Genomic DNA, 22005 nt, shown 5'->3' with positions numbered 1-22005 from the left:
ACCTGAGGTTAAAAAAAAAATCTTGATTAATGCTTAACATTTTCCTTGTATGTAGAAAAATTTTAATATATAATTAAACTGTCTTTGCAAATTAGTGAATGCTCATATTCCATATCTCAGCACTCTTAAACTGGATGAACTTGGCAACAGTCTTGTAAACAACATGGCACAATTTGCATACCAAAATAAACAATGATAATGAAGGGTGCTATCCCACTGAATTATCTCAGAATCCATGAGTCTACCATGATATAAATCAACGAATACTACTTTTTTTTCTTTTTAAGTGGAGGAAAAGGGAAAGCCCTTTGTTACAGTAGAATGCCAAATAATAAATGAAGGAGGAATGATGGGATAAGAAAAATCACTTGACAACCATCATAGTTAATTGTTTTAGGCAAGAGTCAATGGATGTGAAAACTGTATCTGAAAGCTTGATGAGAGATGAGATATTTAAATAATTTCAAATCCCCTCAAGATACCTAATTACAAAAGGAAAACTTCACTGGGGAAAAAACTGCCAGACACCACCTTGTACATATAACCTATGTTAACATCAACGGTAATGGAATAAAGATACAGATAACATGTACCTCTTGCTCTGATATGCAGAGAACACAATGCCACTCTGATGATCCTCCCCAAAATGTATAACCTGAATCTAATCCTGAGGAAACACCAGATTAGCCCAAACTGATACAGTCTATAAAGTAACTAGACTGAACTCTTTGAAAATGTCAAGGTCATGAAAGACAAAGAAAAAGAAAGACTGCGAAAAACTGTTCCATATTAAAGGAAACTAAAGAGAAAGGTCACTGTATTGATATTCATTTCCTATTTGATAATTTTAGTGTAGTTAAGATACTGTTGTTAATCTTCAAAAATATACCCTGAATATTTAGGGATAAAGAGAATATCTGCAACATTCTCTTAAATAGTTCAGAAAAAAATTATGTGCATATATATATACACACACACATATGTGTATATATACACACCTATATACACACACATATATACATATACAGAGAGGGAGAGAAAGAATGATGAAACAAAACAGTTGTGGTAAAACGACAAAGACTTGGGGAATCTAGGTGAAGAGTGCATGGGAACTCTGTGCTCTCGTCTTGTAACTTTTTTGTGTAAATCTGAAACTATATTAAAATAAAGTTACAAGAAAAAAACGGCAACAATCAAAAAAAAGTTACTAAATTCTACACCTCTCTATTCCATGTTAAAGGCTATTATGAAATCTGTTTTTCAGAAAACTCAAGTGTGTTTGCTAAAAACAGATACCTGTTCTAGAAATGCTGTGGGGTGTCACAAATTCCTAGTATGGGTAAGCCTGGGAAAAAGTGGGTGGTTTGCAATGTAAAATGCAAAATCTATCAACAATACTACATTAAACAAAAAAAATCTTCTATTTAAAGATGCAATTCCAAAAATATTCAATACATTACACAACTCTAAGTAACTTTGCCATTTCACTTCAGAAAAAAACACAAATGGTTTGAGTATATAGTATCTTACCCAATGCAGTCAATTTGATGGCTATCAATTAGATGTTTGTTATTTTGTTAAATGATTACAAAGGGATTAAGATAAAATTTTACAGATGGGGAAAAGACTTAACATTTAAAGTTTACTTTAAAAGAAAAAAAAAGAAGAAAAAAAGAAAAAAAGTAAAGTTTCCTTCATATCTATCTGCAAAAAAGAAACGACTAGTCAAATCTGATTTCCTTATGTCAATGTATTTGCCAATTTTAAGAACAATGTGATCATACTTGTCTATTGGAAAATAATGTTTTGACCCATTTTCTGGAACTAATGCAAACAATTACACCAAACTGTGTACTAACCGCTGAGATACTCAAGGATGAGGTAGAGTTTTCCACCAGTCTGAAAGGCATAAATTAAATCCACAATGAAGGGATGCTTTACTTCCTCCAGAATATTCCGTTCTGCTTTTGTATGAGCTGTATCTTTAGCATTTCTTACTATCATTGCCTAAAGGAAAAGAGATGATCTATAAGAACAAAATAGTAGACATTTTTATTCTCTAGTAACTAGAAAACCTGTTTTGCGCTTTTCTTGCCAATGTTAAACTATTAATCATAGTTCCCGCTAGAGACGAGACAGAGGTGATGGAAGACATTCGCTTCGTACATACATACGCACTGTCTGGACTTTTGCAGTGAACATGTAAATGAAAACCTAAATAACTTTTCTAATGTAAACAGATCAAGTTTATTCATAGATTCACTAACTGTTGAATGTCTACCATGTTTCAGGCTTTTAACAAGAAAGCAAAACTAACAGAAGCAGTCTCCAGCCCAAAGGAGCCCAAAGTCCCAGGGAAGAGAGATGAGTCAACGGAGGCTAAGCACAAGGTGCTGTGAGTGAACAGAGGAACTGCATCTGACCGGGCAAGAAGGCTTCCTGGAGGAGGTGATACCAGAGGTGTATCCTAAAAAGGTAGTAAGGTGAAAAACTGAGGGTAAAAAAAAGGCATTCCCAATGCAAAAGAGGCTTGACAGGACAGGACATGCCTAAAGAACCTATAGCTCAGGATGGTTAGAAGCTGTTAGAAGCTGTATGAGGCTGGAGATGTAGGTGGAAACCAGGAAATGGAAGGCTTGGGCATCTAGGCAAAGGCATCTGAATCTTATTTTAGAGGCCAAGGAGAAATGTTGAGGTAGAGGAATGAATGACCCTTGGCTTTAAGAAAGACAGTTCTAGTAGCAGTATGAAGTTTTAGGGAAGAAATGACACCACTCGGAGTCTAGTAAACTAAGCAAGAAGTAAAACCTGTAACTAAGAAAATGAAGATGGGGAAAAAAAAGCGTAAAAGTGTATTATTAGCACTTGCTAACTAACTAGATATGAGCAGAAAAGATGATACCACGTTTTCTGTGTAAGTAATAGTATAAATAAAATGGTGTCATTTGATAACAGGAAATGGAAGCAAAAGTTTTGGGAAAATGATACACCGTTTTGGACATGGTAAGTCTAAGTTCTAGGACTAAGTTCTTATATACCTCAAGTAACATGAAAAAGCGTATACATTAGCAATGCAATATTATTTATAAAAGTGAAACTTCAGAAGCAACCTAAATGCCCATGCATAGGATACTGGCTGAAAACTGTGTAAAAAAGCTATAAAAAGAATGAGGAACATCTCTATGAAGCAAGGTGCAAAAGGGCACGGCAGGATACACAGTATGCTACTATTTGTGTAAAAGAGGAAATAAGAATACAGTATGTACATACTTATATCTGTAATAATGAACACAACTAAGATAAATCAAAGGCTAATGACAGTGGAAAGTCAGGAAAGGGAATGGGACTTCTGAGTAAAACTTTAATGGTTTTATCATTCTTTTTTTTTCTTCCCTAAATCAAATATCATTATTGTGATGATAAAATGGAAATCTTGAATTTTGAACCATGTTAATGCTTTATACATTTCAAAAATAAAATTAAATACACAAAGATGGGGGAGGGGAATAAAACTGAATACAACAGAAATACATAAATTTAATGGACTATTATTACTTTGATAATTTTGCCACAAAAGGAGAAAAAAGATATTTAAACAAATTTACCTACTCTTAGTGACATACGTAAGCATAACAAAAACTGCAAAGAAATCTTTTTTTTTTTTTTGTCTTTTTGCCATTTCTTGGCGGCCTAGGCCAGAGCCACAGCAACGGGGGATCCGAGCCATGTCTGTGACCTACACCACAGCTCAGGGCAACACCGGATCCTTAACCCACTGAGCAAGGCCAGGGATCAAACCCACAACCTCATGGTTCCTAGTCAGATTCGTTAGCCACTGAGCCACAACAGGAACTCCCTGCAAAGAAATCTTAAACCACACTTAGTAACTACTAGTACTACTAATATTCTAATTCTCAAACTATTAGGCATATATTATACAACTAAGCAAATGAGTAAATGTACTGATGCTGTTATCAGGCTTTTCTCACTGTGGAAAAACAGTAACGCAAAAGTGGACTGAGAAAAACAAAACCCTATGGAACTAGACTAAAATCAGGAATATCAACATCTGGTCCAGGAACTGAGAACCCACATCAAGCCACTGCAGTTTTTCTTTTCTTTTTTCTTTTTTTTTTTTTTTTTTTTGGTCTTTTGTCTTTTTTAGGGCCATACCCTCGGCATATGGAGTTTCCCAGGCTAGGGGTCTAATCGGAGCTGTAAGCTACCAGCCTTCGCCACAGCCACAGCAATGAAGGATCTGAGCCATGTCTGTGACAGCTCAGGGCAATGCCAGATCCTTAACCCACTGAGCGAGGCCAGGGATCAAACCCAAAACCTCATGGTTCCTAGTTGGATTAATTTCTGCTGCGCCATGACAGGAACTCCATTTTTTTTCCTTGTGGTTTCTTGCAAAAAAACAAGAAACAAACCCATCTTTAAAAATTTTCAAACTTTCCAAAGAGTTGCAAGAATAGTACAGTGATCACCAGGTGTTAAGCTTGCCAGATTTTCTTTGTCTGCACCTCCATCTCTCCTCTCTCTATATGTATGTATATTCAGAATTTTAATTTTTTTTTGCTATACAATTTGAAAGTTAGTTGTAGATATGGCACTTTGCCCTTAAATTCTTGAGTATCTTTTAAGAACAGCAATTTCATTACACAATGTAATCATCACATTTGGGAAATTTAACATTGATATACTTACTGTTTTCTAATACATTGTCCATATTCAAACTTCCCTAGATGTATCAGTAATACCTATTATAGCTATTTAGTTGTTTTTAATATCCAGGATTTAATCAAGCATCACACATTGCATTCAGCAGTCCTGCCTCTTTAGTTTCCTTTACTCTAGAGCTACTTCCTATCCTTTTTTTAAAACTTGGGTTGCTGTTTGTTGTTTTTTCTTTTTAAGGCTATACCTGTGGCATATGGAAATTTCCAGGCTAGCAGGTGAACTGGAGCCACAGCTGCCGGCCTACACCACAGCCAAAGCAACGCAGGATCCAAGCCACATCTGCCACCTACACTACAGCGGCGGTGTTGGATCCTTAACCCACTGAGCAAGACCAGGCATTGAACCCACATCCTCATGGATGCTAGTTAGGTTCTTAATCTGCTGAGCCACTAGGGGAACTCCTCTTACCCTTCTGTCTTTCATGACACTAAGGTTTTTTTTTTATTATTTAATTGAAGTATAGTTGACTTACAATGTTTTAGTTTTAGGTGTACAGCATAGTGAATTCAGTTATACATATGCATACATCTATTCTTTTTTTTTTTTTTTCCTTCTTTTTCTTTCTAGGCTTGTACTTTTTGTGTTTTGTTTTTTGTCACTGCCTGCAGCAGCTTCATATGGGATCTCAGTTCCCAGACCAGAGAATGAGTCCAGGCCACAACAGTGAAATCACTGAATGCTGACCACAAGACCACCAAGGGAACTGCTAAAGATTTTATTTTTTAACTGTTCAGGAGGTTTGAATTTTTTAAATAAGCAATTTTGAGAGAGTCTGAGAAGCAAGGAACTGAGAGATACAGTGAAAAATTAGTAAAGAATAATCACAGAGGTCAAGGGAGCAGGGTTTCCAAATGCTGTAGTCAATAGCTTCAAATGCAGTAGAGAAGTAAATTAAGGATGAATTGAGTAAAGACCACTGGATTCAGCAATTAGGAGATCTGTAGGGACATAGGGGACAAGAGTTTCATCAAAATAAGAGTAGTTAAGTCAAAATATGGTGAGTTAAAAAAATAATACATGACTTCTCAAGAAATTCAGCATGAAAGGCAGAGGCTGGAAGCTATGACAGACCTTGAGTGAAGGAAGGACTGTTTTCTAAATAAGGCAAAGATGTGATTTATTTAAATAAAGAAGTCAGAATAGAGGATGGAAAAAGAGAGAAAAGTGACAGAGAAAAGATTCTGTATAGGCAGAAAGAGATGGAACCCAAAACATACAGAGAGGGCTTAGCCTTGGAAAGGAGGAATGTATCTCCCACTAAGCCCGGAGATAAAAAAAGTAAAGACAGGTGAAAATGCACATAATATGGTATTGGAAGCAGAGATGAGAACAGAAAGTCCAAGTGAATCCTCAAACGGGAAGAGAGGCAGTCAGCTTCAAAGAGTAGAGGGACTGACAGTAAAGGCCCTTAATAGTTGTAGAGAATGGAAGAAGTTGTCTGGGGACATTTGGAAAAACAGGTGGTGAATACTAAGGGTCCACATGAGTTGGGGACTACGAATTTGCCACAGCAGCAATTTAAAAGTTTGTGTGTTTTCTGCCAGTGATGTTCAGTAGCTGAGATGCAGGAATAAAGGAGCATTAACAACTAAACTGATTAAGATTAGAACGTCCCTGATCATAAGGTCAATAGGGATAGCAGGTAACGGAAGTGGGAGACCATGCTCATTAGGCTAGATCAGGAATAAAGTGAACTAAGAAAGGAGCTAAGACCTTGAAGCAAACACAGAAAGGTCAAAGGACTAAAGGGCTTAGGGCCAAAGACCAAGTATCGTAGGAACAAAGAAATGAGGAAGTTACTGTTCTGCAGTATCTGTTGTAGCTCAGCAGTAGTGAAACTCACTAGCATCCATAAGGTGTGGATTTGATCCCTGGCCTTGTTCAGTGGGTTATGAATCCAGCGTTCCTGTGAGCTGCAGTGTAGGTTGCAGACGAAGCTTGGATCTGGTGTTGCTGTGGCTGTGGTGGAGGCCGGCAGCTATAGCTCCAATTCGACCCCTAGCCTGGGAACCTCCATATGCTGTGGGTGCCACCCTAAAAAAGGAAAAAAAAAAAGAGAGAGAGAAAGTTACTGTTCTATTTTAGTCCAATGTTTCAGAGGTGGAGGATACAGCTAAATGGGCTAGTGAAATGGAACGGAGGTGAACCCTGACAGAGTTGGAATCAACAAAGAATTAGGGAGTTCCTGTCATGGCTCAGCAGAAACAAATCTGACTAGTATATATGAGGAGACAAGTTGGATCCCTGGCCTCACTCAGTGGGTTAAGGATCCGGCATTGCTGTGAGCTGTGGTGTAGGTCCCAGACTCAGCTCAGATCTGGCATTGCTATGGCTGTAGCGTAGACCAGTGGCTACAGCTCCGATTTGACCCCTAGCCAGGGAGGCTCCCTATGCCCGGGGTGTGGCCCTAAACACACACACACACACACACACACACACACACACACACACAAATTAGAAGGGTAGACTATAGTTATTACTTACTTAATACAAGGAGAGTAAGAACACCCAGGACAAGACTTGGAAGTGAGAGAAAAAAAGACTGATAAAAGGTAAGAAAGTAGGATAGGCTTGGAGTTCCCGTCGTGGCTCAGTGGTTAGAGAATCTGACTAGGAACCATGAGGTTGCGGGTTCAATCCCTAGCCTTGCTCGGTGGGTTAAGGATACAGCGTTGCCATTAGCTGTGGTGTAGGTTGCAGACTTGGCTGGGATCCCGAGTTGCTGTGGCTGTGGTGTAGGCCGGCAGCAACGGCTCCGATTAGACCCCTACACTGGGAACCTCCATATGCTGCAGGAGCAGCTCAAGAAAAGGCAAAAAGACCAAAAAAAAAAAAAAAAAAAAAAAAAAAAAAAGAAAGTAGGATAGGCTTAAACCTCAAAGTCAAAAAAGTTTTGATCAAAGCAGAAGAGAGATTGTATGGATAAGCTTATTGGTTCTTTCCTTGAATTACACAGTAAGCAGAGTGAGAGGCAGAGACTACCTCTGTCTCAAGTGCTAAATCCTAGTTAGTACCTAGCACAATGCTGGCACATTGCTGGTTCTCAGTTGGTTCAATAAAAGAAGGAATGAAAGAAATATGACCAACCTGTGAGCCACGAGCCTTTGGCCAAAGGTTTTAAAATTCAAGGTGTGAGCTGAACTAATGCCACAGGCAATAGTATTTTGATTCCAGAGTAAATTTTTGTTACAACTGGTATGGTAAAGAGATAGTTATTGGAAATAGTCTTTTCTCAACATTCTGCCTTAAGCAAATACCCAAATGGGACCATTCTCATAATGAGTAAACAATTTCAGGTGAAATATAAACCCAAACAGATTGTCCAGATGTAAACAACCCATTTAAGATAAGGAAACACTTGGTTTATTCTAATTTCATCTTAAGGGCTGGAAAGAGGTATCTGAGTATCTTACCACATACTCAGATCAAGAGGGTTAGTACTCTCTGCTGCCAAGATAACAAAATCAGAAAGAAGAAACTCAAAGGGGGCAGTCATCCTACCTAGGGAATTTAGGAAGTAAAACCTCAAAAATAAGCAGCAACCTTTCCACTTTCATTATTTTTGCTGTAAGCTTGTTTTCAGCAAGGAAAGAATGAGTATCTGGTTCTCTAGACAGGCTTGGGGGAAAAAAACAAAAACAAAAACCCAACAGTGGAAAGGAATGGTAGCTAAGCAAAAGGAGAGGCAGGTAAGTAAGTTCTTAGATGCCTGGACACAAAAGGGAGGCCTGATATGTAGCAGCAATGCAGTCTAAGGATTTCCCAATACACCATGCCCACTTACCATAAGTCTAAAGAAAAATCAACACCCTCTTCTTTTCATTAAAGCTATCTGTGCCAAGGAATTCCCTTCGTGGCTCAGCATTTAATGAACCGACTAGGGTCCACAAAGATGCGGGTTTGATCCCTGGCCTTGCTCAGTGCATTAAGGATCTGGCATTGCCATGAGCTGTATGGTGTAGGCTGCAGACACGGCTCAGATCCTGTGTTGCTGTGGCTCTGGTATAGGCCAGCAGCTGTAGCTCTCATTTGACCTGAGAACTTCCATATGCCATAGATGTGTCCCTAAAAAAAAAAAAAAAAAAAAAAAAAAAAAAAAAAAAAAAAAAAAAGCTACCTGTGCCAGAAACATACTTCACTCAAGATATAATTATGACTAATTTTGGTCACCACTGATTATCAGGCATGTATAAGCAACATATCAAAAGGAATGGGCTACTCTAAGACTCTTGACCAATACTTCTTTCAGTATTTCTAGAATAAATATTATATTGTCTTCATTTTAGACTTAACATATTTTACAGATTAAAAAACATCAATTTCAAATGATTCCAATGGGAAAGCTAAACAGGAGATTAATTCCAGCTTACTGATGCAAAAACTGAAATAGAATACTTAAATTGCTTCTTTAAGAAAATCACCAATAAAATTGTAGTCATGGTATTTATTCCTTGGCTTTTAAATTAAGAAGTCATTTGTACAGCATAAGTAAAAATCAGGAAAAATATAAGAACCAAAGTATTACAAACCTTATAATTTTTGAAAGTCATTTTGATTGTCTTTTAATACAGTTTTCTACTAAAATTTAAGACAATGAGAGCTTTTCAGAAGTCAATCCCAAACAAAAAGAATATGAAGCCATGAAAATCCCTGGTGGCACAGCAGGTTAAGGATTGGGCACTGTCACTGCTATGTCTCAGGTTTGACCCTTGGCCCAGAACTTCCACATATCATGGTTATAGCCAAACTAATAAACAAACAAACCAAAAACCTAAAACAACCAAAACAAACAAAAAGAACAAGAAACCAAACATACATAATCCATCTTCGATAAAACTAAGAAACACAGGAGTTCCCGTCGTGGCGCAGTGGTTAACGAATCCGACTAAGAATCATGAGGTTGCGGGTTCGGCCCCTGGCCTTGCTCAGTGGGTTAGCGATTCGGCGTTGCCGTGAGCTGTGGTGTAGGTTACAAACGCGGCTCGGATCCTGAGTTGCTGTGGCTCTGGTGTAGGCCGGTGGCTACAGCTCCGATTCAACCCCTAGCCTGGGAACCTTCATATGCTGCGGGAGCAGCCCAAGAAATAGCTAAAAAGACAAAAAAAAAAAAAAAAAAAAAAAAAAAAAAAAAAAAAAAAAACTAAGAAACACATATAATTCCACACCTGAAAAGGCGAAGACAGAGTGGGCATAAAGCAATTATTCCTTGGCAGGTGCCAATGCCTGCAAAGAGGAATAACTCAAAAGAAGTCTAATTCATCAACAGAACCCCTAGTAGGGTTCAAAAATTAGAAGCAAAAACAAAAAGAAGGAAAGGGAAAAAACTGGAGTCATAAGGGACTTCAGAAGGCAGAAGGACTGAAAACAGGGAAATTATCTAAAAGTATCTGTAAGGAACAAACAAGCCAACAAGATTCCCATCCCCATATTAATCAGCCAGGAAACTACAGCTTGGAGAGATATAGGGGAAAAAAAAAAGAAAAAGAAAAAAAGAGTGAAAGATCAGATACAGAGTGGAGTGCTAAAGTAAGAACTTGACTTCAGTGAAACTTTGTTGAAAGATGAGATCTCTATCTCCAGAATGCTTTTTCTCGGCAAAAGAATAGAGGATCTTCCTCAGCACCAACTGATCCTTACTAGACAAAAGACACTGACCTTCAGACACCTTCAGTCATTTGCCACTTAATCACGGGACTTTACCACAGAGAAGCCTACACACATAGAACTACTTTTTCTCTTTTCAGCATACGGAGTTCCTGGGCCAGGGATCGCATCTGAACTGGAGGGATGACCTACAACACAGCTGTGGCAATGTCGGATCCTTAACCCACTGCACTGGGCTGAGGATCAAACCTGAGTCCCTGCCAGTACAGAGAACATTATCAATCCTGTTGCACCACAGCAGGAACCCTTAGAACTTGTGATCAGCTTTTCAGGGTTCCACTCCTAAATACAATCAATGAAGGGCGCGATGAAGAGCACAAAGAAGGCCTGTGATGTGGCAAAAAAAAAAAAAAAAAAAAACCCTCAGTCAAAGTCAAAATAAGAACTTAAAAAAAGAGCCACATGCATGGAAGAAAAGAACATTTCAAATAAATTATTCCTCAGAGGAATAAAAGAAGATACTGTACTCACAAAATAGGTTGCTGTAAAAGCAACAAAAAAGAGTTTTGGGAAACCACATATATGATAGCTTAAAAAAAAAACCCACAAAATTGTTAGAAAATAAATTGCTAGAAAAAAAATCTCAGAAAGTAAACAAAAGGACAAAGGAAATGGACAAATGGAAAAGGTTCCCATCGTGGCACAGTGGTTAATGAATCCGACTAGGAACCATGAAGCTGCAAGTTCGATCCCTGGCTTTGCTCAGTGAGTTAAGGATCCAACGTTGCCCTAAGCTGTGGTGTAGATTGCAGACGAGGCTTGGATCCTGCGTTGCTGTGGCTCTGGTGTAGGCCGGCGGCTATAGCTCCAATTAGACCCCTAGCCTGGGAACTTCCATATGCAGCAGGAGTGGCCCTAGAAAAGGTAAAAAGACAAAAAAAAAAAAAAAAATGATCAATCTGGGAGATCCAACATGCAAATAAATAATGGGGGGGAGTTCCCATTGTGGCTCAGTGGTTAATGAATCCAACTGGGAACCATGGGGTTGCAGGTTCGGTCCCTGCTCTTGCTCAGTGGGTTGGGGATCCAGCGTTGCTGTGAGCTGTGGTGTAGGTCACAGATGTGGCTCTGGCGTAGGCCGGTGGCTACAGCTCCAATTCAACACCTAGCCTGGGAACCTCCATATGTTGCAGGAGCGGCCCAAGAAATGGCAAAAAGACAAAAAAAAAGGGGGGGGGATTATCAAAGTGCTCAGAAAAGAAAACTGCCTAGAGCTAAAAGACAAACTTTTAAGAGTAAAAATTAAAATAAAATAATAAGATCCAAAGTAAGCCACATCAGGAGTTCCCGTTGTGGCGCAGTGGTTAACGAATGTGACTAGGAACCATGAGGTTGCAGGTTTGCTCAGTGGGTTAAGGATCCGGTGTTGCCGTGAGCTGTGGTGTAGGTCGCAGACGAGGCTCGGATCCCACATTGCTGTGGCTCTGGGTTAGGCCAGCGGCTACAGCTCCAATTAGACCCCTAGCCTGGGAACCTCCATATGCAGCAGGAGTGGCCCTAGAAAAGGCAAAAAGATGAAAAAATAAAAATAAAAAAAATAAAAAATAAAAAAACCAAAACAACAACAAAGGAAGCCACATCACTGTAAACATTTAGAACATCAAAAAGAGAAAGAAACTCTTGGAATTCACAGGAGGCTCAGTGGGTTAAGAATCTGACATAGTTCCTGCCGTGGTGCAGGTTCGATCCCTGGCCAAGGAATTTCCACATACCATAGGCATGTGGAAAAAGAAAATCTTAGGGAGATCCTGTCATGGCTCGGCAGGTTAAGAACTCAACACAGTATCCATGAGAATGCAGGTTTAATCCCTGGCCTCACTCAGTGGTTTAAGAATCCGGCATTGCCGCAAGATGCCATGTAGGTCTCAGAAGCAGCCTGGATCTGGTATTGCTGTGGCTATGGTGTAAGTCAGCAGCTGCAGCTCCAATTTGACCCAATTTGACCCTCAGCCCAGGAACTTTGCTGCATGTGTGGCCATAAAAAGAAAAAGAAAATAAAGAAAATCTTAAATATCTTAAAGAAAAATAAATCTATAAAGGATTGGGAATCAGAATCAAGGACTTCTCACAGATACACTCAAGGCTAGATGAAAATGGTACAAAATCCTGTGTGAAAATGATTTTCAACTTCAAAACTGCATGAAAACAAGGATATAATACGAAAAATTTCAAACAGGCAATAAATTTCCAAAAAAATTTAACCTTCAATCAGTTTCTCGGGAACTCATTAGTAAATGGTCACCAAAACAAAGGGACAAGATAGAAACTAAGAAAAAGGAAGATACACAATCCAGGAAACATAGGACTCAACAGTGAAGGAGTCAAGGGGATTCCAAGGATTGTGGTGAAGGGAGAGTCAGTAATGAGAGCTATGCCCAGAGAACTATCAGTACAGGTGAGAACAGGATAGAAGGTCCCTAGGAAAATAAATGGAAGTAACAGATTATCTAATAAGGGAGCAGTGGCCTGAAAGGTGTGTTTACAAAGTTGATGGAAGGGGTGAGAAGATAATAGTAAATAGGAAGAAAATGAAGCAAGATGAAGATGAGAAAAAGGGAGAGAGAAGTAAAAAATAATAAAATACGAAGTCAACATATATTCTAAAGCTGCTGAATTAAATCACAGCAGAATATGCTCATTACTTGGAAATACAGAGACCAGAACAAAGGGCTAAAAGAGTTACCTCAGAGGAGGCCTGAAAGAGCTCTCCTCTCCACCCTCACCAAGCAGAAACAATACAGGAATAACAACAGTAAAATATGTCCCACACTCCAAGAGGACTAATAATTGTGCTAGTTTTTGACTGAGTATTAGACCAAAATATGGGTTTTATAGTAATTAAGAATATAGTTAGGGGTGGGGGATGGGAATCACCTTTTTAAGCACCTTCATGGCAAATATTTTCCCGGTATTTGCTCCTGTTACTTTTCGTACTTGAAAAACCTGGATGAAAAATAAAAGTGTATGTTATTAAAGCTAAACTATTGCTGGTCACACTCACTCCTTTAATTCCTAGTTACAAAAAGCAAATGACATAGAAGTCTGTATTCTTACAGAATCTAGTACCATGAAGGACTGTATACAAAAATAAAAAACTAAAAAACAGACTATTTAAAGATTTAGTGGTGAAAAGTGTTGCTCAACATGCAATTTTTGTTTTGTCTGCTGACATCTGGTGGCAAAGTTGGGTAATGACCATCTAATAATGAGCACTGTGTTACTTTACACATAAAATCCAAGTTTGAATAGAAACAGCAATAATCAGCTTTGCCAGACACATAGAAATTATAAAACATTTCATAAATTTCTTCCAGGGGGTTCCCATTGCGGTGCAGTGGTTAACGAATCCGACTAGGAACTATGAGGTTGCGGGTTCAATCCCTGGCCTTGCTCAGTGGGTTAAGGATCCGGCGTTGCCGTGAGCTGTGGTGTAGGTTGCAGACGCGGCTCGGATCCCGCGTTGCTCTGGCTCTGGTGCAGGCTGGCAGCTACAGCTCTGATTAGACCCCTAGCCTGGGAACCTCCATATGCCGCGGGAGCAGCCCAAGAAATGGCAAAAAGACCAAAAAAAAAAAAAATTTATTCCAGGGGATGCTCCACATAAAACTAGTAATAATTGACAGGAATTACCTATTCCTTAAAATGGCTAGCATTTTCATTTTCATGCAACAGCTAAAATATCTGAGATTCACAGTGCCTGTGTAACACATTCAAGATGATAACAGCATATCAGAATATGTCCTTACGCCTAAGAATAAACTATAAATGTCATGCTTTGCAAAAAATTAACTGCACACAACAGCATAAACAGTTCCAAGCTTAATCCTAACTACTGAATGTTATCCAAATTCTGCCTTTTTTCCATGTGTCTTTTTGTTTTTTTAGGGCCACATCCGCAGCATATGGAGGTTCCCAGGCTAGGGGTTGAAAGGGAGCTACAGCTCCCAGCCTACACTACAGCCACAGCAACAGAGTCCAAGCAGAGTCTGCAACCTACACCACAGCTCACAGGAATGCCGGAACCTTAGGGAACTCCCAGCTTCCCTAACTCTATTGCTCCAAATACTGCAGATCAAAGAAAATCAATTTAGATTAAGGTCTCAGTATCAGCTAACAATTTAATGTGCCTTTGAAAGTAAGGAGTGAGGACTTCCCATTGTGGCTCAGTGGTAATGAATCCAGAATAGTATCCATGAGGACACGGGTTCAATCCCTGGCCTTGATCAGTGGGTTAAGGATGCACCATTGCCGCTGAGCTGCGGTGTAGGTCACAGACTCGGCTTGAATCCCGTGTTGCTGTGGCTGGCAGCTGCAGCTCCGATTTGACCCCTAACTTGGGAACTTTGAAATGCCAAGGGTGTGGCCATAAAAAAACAAACAAACAAAAAAAAAGAAAGTAAGGAGCAATTTGCTTGTTTTTTTAAAAGGATACCTATAGACACCATTTAACCAAAAGGAATGAATCCTCTAATAACAGACTTTGCCTGGCACAGCTGTTTATTCAACGAATAATGACTGAGTGCCCATAAAGTGCTTTTATATGAATGATGGTAGGAAAAGGAGAACATCTGTGCATCCCTCAAATAATACCAGGTAAGTGATCACAGCCTTTGCTGATGGCTAACAAAGACTAAAGAAAACTGTGGAAATAGGGTATAAAAATTAATCTACCCAAGACGAACATCAGCTCTCATTTCAAAATACTTCCTACCTTTCCATAGCCCCCTTTACCAAGTACCCGAAGTAGCTCAAAACATTCTGGTCTTATTTTTTCTGGCCCTCTGTTCACACTAGTTTCTGAGATTTCAAATTTCTCACAATGCTCCATGCCACTGGGGAGAAAAGCAAAACCAAAAGTAAATTTGCAAAAAGTTAAATTATCTTTAGGATATTGTTAGAAAGAAAATTATAATCCAGTTAAGGAAAAAGAGTACATGACAGCATATTTAGTATCTGTGCTCTAAGTAAGCTAATGATTCAATGACATTGTAGGTCAATATTAGGGTGGCTTGATAATTATTTGCTTATCTACTTGTTTAGAGAATGTGCTATTACTTTTTTTATAAGCATCAAGTACCCCCAAACTAAAATATATTAGAACAAGTTTATTAAACTGACAAGAAAAAAATTCTAGTTATTTACATTTAGTTCACTCAAAATTTCTATGAGATAGGTATTATCCAACCTCACTGGCAACTTCAGCAGACAATCTGAGAGCTTTCTAAAAGTACCCAATTAGTCCAAATCTTTATATTAAGAAAAAATCTTGCTAATAAATTGTATCCATGCATCCTGCCTTATCTGCTTAATTTAAAGACTCCAAAAAGGGCGATAATTTTATCTGTCATTTAAATGCTTTCTATAGAAGTGATCTCCCAGCAATACAAGGCTTTTTACTTGAGGATGGGGGTAGAGAGCAGAGTAAACACCATACTTACCTAATGGAGCTTGCCTAAAATGACTTAAAATTGCACAAATCTCTGTATGAATGATATATTACAAGCAAAACAAGAAGTATTTGATTTGGGGGGCATTTCTAAAATTTTTATTTTTTAGTAAGAAAAGGTGGTTCTCTGTATTAAACTAATAAAATTCCTAACACTCAGACTCATACTCAGCACACTGAGTTGGAACAAATAATCATTTTCTCAAAATCCATACATGATCTCAAAACTTCAGATATGTTATTATATTGGTGCCAAACTCAATAAACCAAGTCTATATATATATGACTACATATTTAAGAACACATTATTGAAATCACATGATGGCTATGAACTGGATCTGATATAACTTACTTAAAAGAAAGACAGCACAGTGAAACCTTTTCATATAAACTTACAGTTCATATGGTCCAACTCCCCCATGGTCCATGCTTTCATTTAACTGACCCTGAAAAATACATTAAAGTTTTAAAAATAAATAATCTCAAAAATAACAAATTGAAAATGTAATGCTTTACCCAACATTACTGAAGGAGAATAAATGAAATAAATCAGCTTACAAATTCTCTATACTTTAATAATAAGCAAATGTGGTAATGAACAAAATAAGATACCCAAACAATACTATGGGAATTTCCTCTCTAATCTGATGTGACAACTAAGTTACAGATGCTACTCATCAAAGATCTACAAACAGGAGTTCCCGTCGTGGCGCAGTGGTTAACGAATCCGACTAGGAACCATGAGGTTACGGGTTCGGTCCCTGCCCTTGCTCAGTGGGTTAACGATCCGGCGTTGCCGTGAGCTGTGGTGTAGGTTGCAGACGCGGCTCGGATCCCGCGTTGCTGTGGCTCTGGCGTAGGCCGGTGGCTACAGCTCCCATTCAACCCCTAGCCTGGGAACCTCCATATGCCATGGGAGCGGCCCAAGAAATAGCAACAACAACAACAACAAAAGACCAAAAAAAAAAAAAAAAAAAAAATCTACAAACAAAACCAGGTGATTTTTCCTTCAAAATTTTCCTTCAAATGACTTACAAAAGGTCCTATTCTGATATGCTTCTTATAAGATTAACATAATGCTACAAACCTCATGTAACTACAACCTAACTAAGGCTAGGGTAATCACAACCTGTCCAAGATACTGTAGTATACGATGTGGCTGATCAAACCAAAACAATTAAGTGTGTACACTCTCAAGTTATGAGGAGTCATACTGGCCATTTATTCTGACAACAGCATAAATGACTGCAAAACTTAATTAACTTTTTCTATACTAGCAATGAACAATTCAAAAATGAAATTAAGAGAAGTTCCTGTTGCGGCTCAGTGGAAACGAATCTGGCTAGTATCCATGAGATGCAGGTTCAATCCCTGGCCTTGCTCGGTGGGGTTAAGCATCCAGTGTTGCTATGAGTTGTAGTGTAGGTCACAGACGTAGCCCGGATCTGGTGTTGCTGTGGCTGTGGCCGTGGCATAGGGCAGCAGTTATAGCTCTGACTCGACCCCTAGCCTGGGAACCTTGGGAACCTCCATATGGCAAAGGGGACCCTAAAAAAAGACCAAAAAAAAAAGAAAGAAATGAAAATAACTCTGTTCGCAGTAGTATCAATAAGAATAAAATACTTAGAAAAAAATTTAACAAAAAAGTGTAAGACATATATATTCAATAATTCCAAAACACTGCTGAAAGACATTTTAAAAGACCTAAATAGGAGTTCCCATCGTGGCGCAGTGGTTAACGAATCCGGCTAGGAACCATGAGGTTGTGGGTTCGATCCCTGCCCTTGCTCAGTGGGTTAAGGAGGATGCGGCATTGCCGTGAGCTGTGGTGTAGGTTGCAGATGTGGCTCGGATCCTGCGTTGCTGTGGCTCTGGTGTGGGCTGGCAGCTGCAGCTCTGATTGGACCCCTAGCCTGGGAACCTCCATATGCTGCGGGAGCGGCCCAAGAAATAGCAATAAATAAATAAGTAAATAAATAAATAAAAATAAATAAATAAATAAGAGACCTAAATAAATCAAGACATTCCACATTCCTGGATCAGATGACTTTATGTTGTTAAAGTGGCAATAGTAACCAAATTGGTCTGTTTCAACTCAATTCCATAAAAATCCAATGTTTCCTTCTTGCAGAAGCTGACAAGCTAATCCTAAAATTCACTCAGAAACATGAGCCCAAGACAATCTTAAAAAGGGAGAACAAAGTTAGGGGACTGACATGTCCTAATTTCAAAATGTACTACAAAGCAAGAACAATCAACACAGCATGTACTGGCATAAGGACAGAAATATAAATCACTGAAATTGAATTGAGAGCCCAGAAATAAAGCTTTTCATTTACAGTCAACTGATTTTTGACCAAGATGTGAGGAAATCAATGGGAAAGAGGCAATCTTTCAGTAAGTGGTACTGGGACAATTGGAACTCCACATGCAAAAATTTACTATGGACCTCTACTTTCACACCGTACATCAAAATGCATCACACACTGAAATATAAGAACTGAAACTATAAAACTCTTAGAAGAAACCTAGCAGGGAGTAAATCTTCAGGATCTCAATAAAGGCAATGATTTCTTAAGAGAGATCATGAAAGGCACAAAAGATTGAAGAAAAAAACAAAGTGGATTTATTCAAAATTTAAAACTTTTGCACTTCAAAAGACATCATCAAGAGAGTGAAAAGAGGAGTTTCTGCTGTGGCCAAATGGGATTGGCAGCATCTCTGCAGTGCCAGGATGCAGATTCAATCCCTGGTCCAGCACAGTGGGTTAAAGGACCTGGCATTGCTGCAGCTGTGGCCCAAGTCACAACTGTGGCTCGGATCTGATCTCTGGCCCAGGAATTCCACATGCCAAGGGGTGCCTCCCCAACAACAACAACAACAATCCACAGAATAGCAGCATATAAAGAACTCTACAACTCAATTTAAAAAAAAAAATTTTTTTTAATTGGATTAAGGGGAGTTTCCTTGCAGCCCATCGGGTTAAGGATCCAGCACTGTCACTGAGGTGGCTAGGGTTGCTGCTGTGGTTGCAAGTTCAATCCCTGGCCTGGGAACTTCCACATGCTGTGGGTGTAACAAAAAAAAAAAAAAAAAAAAAAAAAAAGGAAAAGAAAAAAGAAAAAAAAGGTCCAATTCAACCCCTAGCCTGGGAACCTCCATATGGCACAGGGGGTTCTAAAAAAAGACAAAAAAAAAAAAAAAAAAGAAAGAAAGAAATGCAGATAACTCTGTTCACAGTAGTATCAATAAGAATAAAATACTTGGAAAAAAAATAACAAAAAAAGCGTAAGTCTTCTATATTTGATAACTCTAAAACACTACTGAAAGAAATTTCTCCAAAGACATTTAAATGGCCAAGTCACATTAAAGGGTGTTCAACATCATTAGCCACTAAGGAAATTCAAACCAAAACCACTGAGATACCACTTCATATCAACTAGGATGGATATAAATAAAAAGACAAAAAAATAACAAGTTTGGCAAGGATGTAGAGAAACTGGAACCCTCACACACTGCTGGCGGCAAGGTAAAATGGTACAACCACTTCAGAAAACAGTTTGGCAGTTGCTTCAAAAATTAAACATAGACTTACCATATGATCCAGCAAAAATACTCCTAGGTATCTACCCAAGAGAAATGAAAATATATGTTCCACAAATACTTAGGCACAAATGTTCACAGCAATATTATTTACAATAGCCAAAAAATGGAAACAACTCAAATGAACATTAACTGGTGAAATGATAAATGTGGTTGATCAATGGAATACTATTTGGCCATAAAAGGGAATGAAGCACTGATATGTACTACACACAGATGATCCTCAAAAACATTAAGTGAAAGAAGCCAACCGCAAAAGGCCACATATTATATAATTCCATTTCCACTGACTGTCCAGAAAAGGTAAATTTACAGATATGGGAAATAGATTAGTGGTTGGGAGTTCCCATCGTGGCTCAGCAGTTAGCAAACCTGACTAGCATCCATGAGGATGTGCATTAGATCCCTAGCCTCACTCAGTGGGTTAAGGATCTGGCATTGCCATGAGCTGTGGTGTAGGTCACAGATGTGGCTGCATTGCTGTGGCTCTGGTGGATGCTGGAGGTTAAAGCTTTGATGGGACCCCTATCCTGGGAACTTCCATATGCCACAGGTGTCACCCTAAAAAAGACAAAAAAGACAAAAAGACAAAAAAAAAGAAAAAAAAGAAAATAGACTAGTGGTTGCCTAGGGCTAGGGGTGGCTATGAGGAGAGACTATAAATGGACCCAAAGTTTCTCTTGAGGGCAATGGAAATATTCTAAAATTAAACTGTGGGGATGGTTGTACAACTCTATAAATATACTAAATGTCACTGAATTATTAAAAAAAAAAAACCTCAGCAGCAAAAATTCAGTTATTAATATTTAAAAATATAGCTTTAAAATGAGTATTCTTAAATATAGTCTGATTATGAATTCTTTTATTTATATAAGAAGATATCACATAATTGAAAATAGGTTCTAAAAATTAGAAATGTTGGAGTTCCAGTTGTGGCACAGCAGGTTAAGAACCTGAAAAATTCCCATAAGGTTGCGGGTTCCATCCCTGGCCTCGCTCAGTGGGTTAAGGATCCGGCATTACCATGGGCTGTGGTGTAGGCCAACAACTACAGCTCCGATTCAATGTGGGAACTTCCATATGTCACAGGTACAGCCCTAAAAAGACAAAAAATAATAATAAAAATTAAAAAATAAAATAGGAGTTCCTGTTGTGGCTCAGAGGTTAACAAACCCGACTAGTATCCATGAGGCCACAGGTTCAATCCTTGGCCTTCCTCAGTGGGTTGAGGATCCAGCATTGCCGTAAGCTGTGGTGTAGGTCACATACTCGGCTCGGATCTGGCGTTGTTGTGTCTGTGGCGTAGGCCGGCAGCTGAAGCTTCGATTGGACCCCTAGACTGGGAACCTCCATATGCCACAGGTGTGGCCCTAAAAAGACACACATATGATAAAATAAATATAAAAATTAGAAGTGTTAAAAGTTTTCATTGAAAATTTGAGAATAGCCCTTCCTCTCTTGCTGTCTTTCTCTCTCCCCTTCTATACACCTGCCACCCCCATCTTCTCTCTCTCTTTAAATAAACACTTAATTGCCTCACTACCCTTAATCTCTTTGCTGAATTCTTTCTCCAAAGAGACTAAGTTCTGGGGACCTAAATCAAGTGGTTAGAGTTGAGCATTCTAACCTGACAGCCACCCAAGAACAGGGTCATCAGCCCCCTAGATTTTAGAAATTAGCTATCCAGGAGAAATGACTTCTACTCCTATGAACCACCTTCTGAGGATCCTCTCCCAGAAACAGGAGAATCCCTGAGCCTCCTGCTCAGGTTTGGTGCTCATCTCTGCAGGGTTTGTTGGCTGTTTAGGCCCCAAAACATGCTCCAGATGTCACCAGGCACATTACTGCAGTAAGGAGCATCAGGCACTGGACTGGAGATGGGGACATAAGCAGGCTTCTGTACAAGCAGATAATTTGGACAATACAGTCCCAGACCCCAACTTCCTTCTTCCAAAATGTGAAACTGTAATAGGAACAGAAGATGAGATTATGCCCGAAGTTGTAGAAAAAGAAGATGAATCAGAGATTACAGGGAGCATGGGCAAAGCACCCGATGAAGAACTGGATTCCATGGCAAAGCATGAATCTAGGGAAGATAGAATTTCCCATAAGTTTAAAACTAAAATATTCCTTGAACCAGAACAGATTTTCAGATATGGCAAAGGGGTTGCCCCCATCTGGATTGCTGGTGAAAATATTCCTCAAGAAAAGGATATTCCAGACTGCCCCTGTGGTGCCAAGAGAATATTTGAATTCCAGATCATGCCTCAGCTGCCCCACCACCTCAAGGCTGACAGGCTGGGCAGGAGTGTTGATTGGGGTGCCCTGGCCATCCTCACCTGTGCTGAAAGCTGTGGATTGGGCACTGGCTACACAAAGGAATTTGTTTGGAAGCAAGATATACTAGACACAGCTTAAAGACAATGTTGGGAAGCCTTAAAAATATTCATAATCTCTTAGACCTTGCAATTCCATTTCCAGGACTTTATCCTAAGAAAACAATTATGCTAGAGATATACAAAGATGTCATTTTACGTCTTGTTTACGTTGTC

The 22005-nt window shown here is 39.1% G+C and overlaps 1 protein-coding gene and 1 pseudogene across 3 annotated transcripts in view; one reads left to right on the top strand and one right to left on the bottom strand.

The window, feature by feature from the left end:
- The window catches only part of RPS6KB1 (ribosomal protein S6 kinase B1), a 47704-nt gene that overhangs the window by 19249 nt on the left and 6450 nt on the right, over positions 1-22005 (bottom strand). For 2 of the 3 annotated variants that reach the window (XM_003131671.5, XM_021067293.1), the window contains exons 2-5: positions 16247-16296; positions 15116-15236; positions 13279-13347; positions 1860-2007 (exon numbers count right to left, since the gene is read on the bottom strand). In XM_003131671.5, the coding sequence (XP_003131719.1) occupies positions 1860-2007; positions 13279-13347; positions 15116-15236; positions 16247-16296 (388 nt within the window). Of the gene's footprint in view, positions 1-1859; positions 2008-13278; positions 13348-15115; positions 15237-16246; positions 16297-17857; positions 18534-22005 lie in introns of those variants that run through there. The other variant, XM_021067294.1, reaches the window with a different exon arrangement.
- LOC102157559 lies at positions 18294-21871 on the top strand (annotated as a pseudogene).

The sequence above is a fragment of the Sus scrofa genome, chromosome 12 (genome assembly GCF_000003025.6).
Source record: "Sus scrofa isolate TJ Tabasco breed Duroc chromosome 12, Sscrofa11.1, whole genome shotgun sequence".
Taxonomy (NCBI): domain Eukaryota; kingdom Metazoa; phylum Chordata; class Mammalia; order Artiodactyla; family Suidae; genus Sus; species Sus scrofa.
The sequence above is the reverse complement of the archived record's forward strand: the minus strand, read 5'-3'. Positions and strand labels throughout refer to the sequence as shown.